Source organism: Carlito syrichta, unplaced genomic scaffold (assembly GCF_000164805.1).
Source record: "Carlito syrichta isolate Samal-C Ts95f unplaced genomic scaffold, Tarsius_syrichta-2.0.1 Scaffold303376, whole genome shotgun sequence".
Classification (NCBI taxonomy): domain Eukaryota; kingdom Metazoa; phylum Chordata; class Mammalia; order Primates; family Tarsiidae; genus Carlito; species Carlito syrichta.
Genome location: NW_007247472.1, coordinates 552302 through 557096, shown reverse-complemented (window position 1 = coordinate 557096; position 4795 = coordinate 552302). Strand labels below are relative to the sequence as shown.

General features: G+C 49.3%; 1 protein-coding gene across 1 annotated transcript; it reads left to right on the top strand.

Annotated features, from left to right (window-relative positions):
* The first annotated feature begins 233 nt into the window (after nucleotides 1–233).
* SUSD3 (sushi domain containing 3) lies at nucleotides 234–698 on the top strand. The gene has a single exon (XM_008058542.1). The coding sequence runs from the start codon at nucleotides 234–236 to the stop codon at nucleotides 696–698; it is 465 nt and encodes a 154-aa protein (XP_008056733.1).
* The last annotated feature ends 4097 nt before the right edge of the window (nucleotides 699–4795 follow it).

Below are 4795 nucleotides of genomic sequence, written 5' to 3'. Positions count from 1 at the left end.
TCTCTACAATAGGTTAAAAAAGTAGCCGGGTGTGATGGCGTGCACCTGTATTTCCAGCTACCTGGAAGGCTGAGGTGGAAGGATCACCTGAGCCCAGCAGGTCAAGGCTGCAGTGGCCGTGAGCATGCCACTGCACTCCAGTCTGGGTGACAGAGTGAGATGCCAACTCAAAAAAAGAAAAAAATGACTCCTTGTCCCCGGCAGGCCGGACCCAGCACTGTGGAGTGTGCAGGATGCGCACCACAGCTGTGACCCTCCGCCGCAAGGCGTGGCCCCAGGGGTGGGTCCAGGTCACTACACCGGCCCTGAGGAATCGCACAGCTGTGCCACCACATGAGTCCTTTGGCTTCAAGGTGGCGGTGATTGCATCCACCGTGAGCTGTGCCATCCTCCTCCTCCTATCTATGACCTTCCTCACCTGCTGCCTCCTCACGTGCATGAAAAGCAGCGAACAGAGGCACTCGGACAGGTTGGCCCAGTTGTGGAACCAGCTGAGGGGTGACCACCTGGAGATGGTGCAGGCCGCCTACCTCGGCCTCAAGGGCCGCAGCATTAACAGCAGCAGCAAGCCCAGGAGGGTCAGCCAGGCACACGGCAACCACAGCTTCACGGCAGACCATGGCGAGAGCACCCGTGAGCTGGCCAACCTGACCCACAGTGTGAACAAGGACCCTGGGCCCCCAGGCCCAGACCTCTGAGCCCCAGTCCCCCCGCCAACCCCCAGCTCACCCGAGCCTCAGTGATGGTTGCACTGTGGCGAACCCAGGGCAGACCCGCCTGCCTCCCCCTGGCTGGCTGTAGGAATGCCAAGACCTCCCACAGCGAACATTCCAGGGTGACTGTGGCCAGCATCCCCCTCCACCCCAGCAGGGCCAGGCTGAGCCCCAGCCTGTCCGCTGCAACTCAACAGGTGTCCAGCTTGAGATCAGTCAATGGAATCAGCTTCCAAGTGTAGCAACCTGCCCGGGGGGCCAAGTTGATGCTGAAGACTGGGGACCCCGGTGGGGGTGAGTGCCATCCCTAGGGATCCCGGCCTTAGCGATTTTATAGTTCTGACTTACTTGAAATCACTGCTAAGGTTATGACACTGCTACAAGCTCTCTCTCTAGCTAGGGTTCCTTGAAAGAGACTGGGAGATGTTTTAAGCAAATCTAGTTTTGTGTAACAGAATAAGAAAATAGCAATAAACTTCTTTACACAACTGAAAAACAAAACAAAAAGCAAAACAAAAAAATTGCTATAAAAATTTGTGATTGCACACAGTGGCTCACAACCGCAATCCTTGTGCTTTGGGAAGCTGAGGCAGGAGGATCATGTAATGCCAGAAGTTGGAGAACAGCCTGGGCAATACAGCAAGACCCTGTCTCTACAAAAAATAAAAAAATTCACCAGCATTAAGGCATATGCAGTTGGGCTTGGTGGCTCAGCCTGTAATCCCAGCGCTTTGGGAGGCGGAGGTGAGTGGATTGCTTGAGCCCGCGAGTTCGAGATTTGCCTGGGCAACTTGGCGAGACCTCATCTCTACAATAAATAAAAAAAAATTATCTGGGTGTGGTAGCACGCGCCTGTAGTTCCAGCTACTTGAAAGGCTGAGCTGGAAGGATTGCCGGAGCCCAGCAGGTCGAGGCTGTGGTGGCTGGGAGTGGCCACTGCACTCCAGTCTGGGTGACTGAGTGAGACTCCAACTCAAAAAAACAAAAACAAAAAAACACACGCCTGTAGTCCCAGCTACACAGAAAGCTGAGGCAGGAAGAGTTGGAGACTGCAGTGAGCTATGATCATACCACTGTACTCCAGCCTGGGAAGCAGAGCAAGAGCGTGTTACTTAAAAAAAAAAAAAATTGCTGGGCGCGGGGGCTCAAACCCGTAATCCCAGCACTTTGGGAGGCCGAGGCAAGACGATTGCCTGAGTCCAGGGGTTCGAGACCAGCCTGGGCAACTTGGCGAGACCTCATCTTTACAATAAATAAAAAAATTAACCAGATGTGGTGGCACGTGCCTGTAATTCCAGTTACTTGGAAGACTGAGGCGGAAGGATTGCCTCAGCCCAGCAGGTTGAGGTTGCAGTGGCCATGAGTGTGCACTTGCAGTCTAGCCTGTGCAACAGAGTGAGATTCCGACTCAAAAATAAATAAATAAATAAAATATTGTTGAGTGATAATGAAGGAAAGGAAAAAACTTGTACACAAATTTCTGTGTGTACATGTATTTTCATTTCTCTTGGATGTGTATCTAGATGTGGAATAAGTCATTGTTTCTATTTTTTTTTGGAAGTCTCAGGCTGAAGTGTAGTGGCATAATCACAGCCACTGTAGCCTCGACCTGCTGGGTTCCGTTGATTCACCACATCCAGACAATTTTTTGATTTATTGTAGAGACAAGGTCTCACTGTGTTGCCTAAGCTGGTCTCGGACTCCTGGGCTCAGGCAGTGCTCTCCCCTCGGCCTCCCAAAATGCTGGGATTACAGGCATGTCTTACCATGCCTGGCCTGTCTTTGTTTCTTAAGGTCTTGCTGCAGTTTCCTTGTCTATAAAATAGAACTGGAGGTGGTACCTAAGTTATATGGTTACATGAGGCCATGCAAAGTGCTTAGCTCAATAAATGGTTGCTGTAGACCAGAGAGCTGTTACTCGTTAGGTTGTGTATGTTGACATGCCTGTCTCCCCAGGTAGGTGGCAATTTCCTGAAGGCCAGGGGCTTTCTGATGCATATCCAAAACCCCAGTGCCTGGCATCCAACCTGCCATGGAACAGACATTCAACACCTGTTTCTGGTGTAATTGGAGGTGATTCTTTCCCAAGTGTGGCCTTTTCCCTTAGTCTCTGCCAGGGACACAAGGAGTACAAATGTGATTGCTCTTTTTCACTGAGGCACTGAGGAAAATGAGGCGCCCTGAGGCTGAATAACTTGATCATGTCACAGGACTAAAGAGAAGTAGACCCTGAACTCCAATCTAAAACGTCATGCAAGAGTTTATTCAGTCATTCAACAGCAAATATTTATTGAGCATTAGCTATATGCCAGGCACGTTCTGGCAGTGGTATCTTCATAGGCTATTGGGTAGGCAGAATATAAACAAGATCCATAATTGTATAGTGGATATAGGTGATATGCTACACACATAGAATGCAATACATGCCAAGGAGAAAGATAAGGCAGAAAAGGAGGCTAGGGAGCTGCCAAGGGAGGAATGAGAGGGTCTCCTTTTAGGCGGATGGCCAGTGCAGGTCTCACAAGAACAGGACTTGTGAGTATAGACTTGAGAAGAGATGGGTGAAGCATGTGAATGTCTGTAATTGCGACTCACTCAGTAGGATCAAACTAGAAGCAGGCTTGGATGAAGATCTTTCTGGACAATGATGTTGATGACAGCTACAAATTTCTTAGTCACCTGCCATGTGTCCAAGGCACATTATCTACCTTATTCCATAAACGCCTCAGATATTACGGGTATTCCTACATAACTCGTCAATGACAGAAGAGAGATTTGAACTTGAGTCCAGACTCCTTGCCCTGCCTGGACTTCCCATGGTTTCTTGGGAGGCAGTTATGGTGTTGTGGGTCAGAGCTTAGGCTTGGAAGCCAGATCTATTAACTGCTTCCTTCTTTTTTTTGAGTTGGAGGCTCACTCTGTCGCCCAGACTGGAGTGCAGTGGCATGCTCCCGGTCACCACAGCCTCGACCTGCTGAGCTCCAGCGATTCTTCCACCTCAGCCTTCCAAGTAGCCAGTACTATAGTTGTGTGCTACCACACCCAGCTAATTTTTTATTTATTGTAGAGATGGATCTCGCCAAGTTGCCTAGGCGGGTCTCGAACATATGGGCTCAGGCAATTCACTTGCCTCGGCCTCCCAAAGTGCTGGTATTACAGGTTGAGTCACTGAGCCCAGCGGTTTTTTTTTTTTTTTTTTTTTTTTTTTGAGTCAGGGTCTTGGTTGCCCAAACTGGAATACAGTGACATGATCACAGCTCATTGCAGCCTTGACCTACTGGGCTCAGGCAATCCTTCTGCCTCAGCCTCCTGAGTAGCTGGGACTACAGGCACACAATGTAGTTCTTGGCAAATTTTATGATTTTTTTGTAGAGATGAAGTCTCACTATGTTGCTCAGGCTGGTCTCAGACTCTTAGGCTCAAGCAATCCTCCTGCCTCAACCTCCCAAAGTGCTGGGATTACAGTCATGAGCTACCATACCCAGCTATTAACTGCTTGCTTAATCTCTCTGGTCCTCAGTTTCTACCTCATGAGGTCATGTGATGATTAAATGTGGCAATAGGTATCTAACACTTGCTCAGTACATGTGATAGTTGTTATAATTTTTTATTATTACTAGAGAAGTTTTGCATTTTGGAAAACCATTTGGTCCAATGGACTCCCTCTGGTTCTAACAAATTTGGAATCCCATAATGGGTCAGCCATCTATGCCGACAGAGATACTACAATGAAAATGATGTATAATCCCAGCACTTTGGGAGACCGAGGCAAGAGGATTGCCTGAGCCCACAGGTTTGAGACTAGCCTGGGCAACTTGGTGAGACCTCATCTCTGCAATAAATCAAAAAATTAGCCGGGCATGGTGATGCACACTTGTAGTCTCAGCTACTTGGAAGGCTGAGGTGGAAGTATCGCTTGAGCCCAGCAGGTCAAGACTGCAGTGGCTGCCTTGGGAGGCTGAGGTGACTGGATTGCCTGAGCCCGGGGGTTCGAGACCTACCTGGGCAACTTGGCGAGACCGCATCTCTACAATAAATCAAAAACTAGCCGGGCGTGGTAGCGCACGCCTGTAGTTCCAGCT

Coding starts and splice junctions, on each gene's coding strand:
- SUSD3 (XM_008058542.1), top strand. CDS start 234: ATGCGCACCACAGCTGTGACCCTCCGCCGCAAGGCGTGGCCCCAGGGG.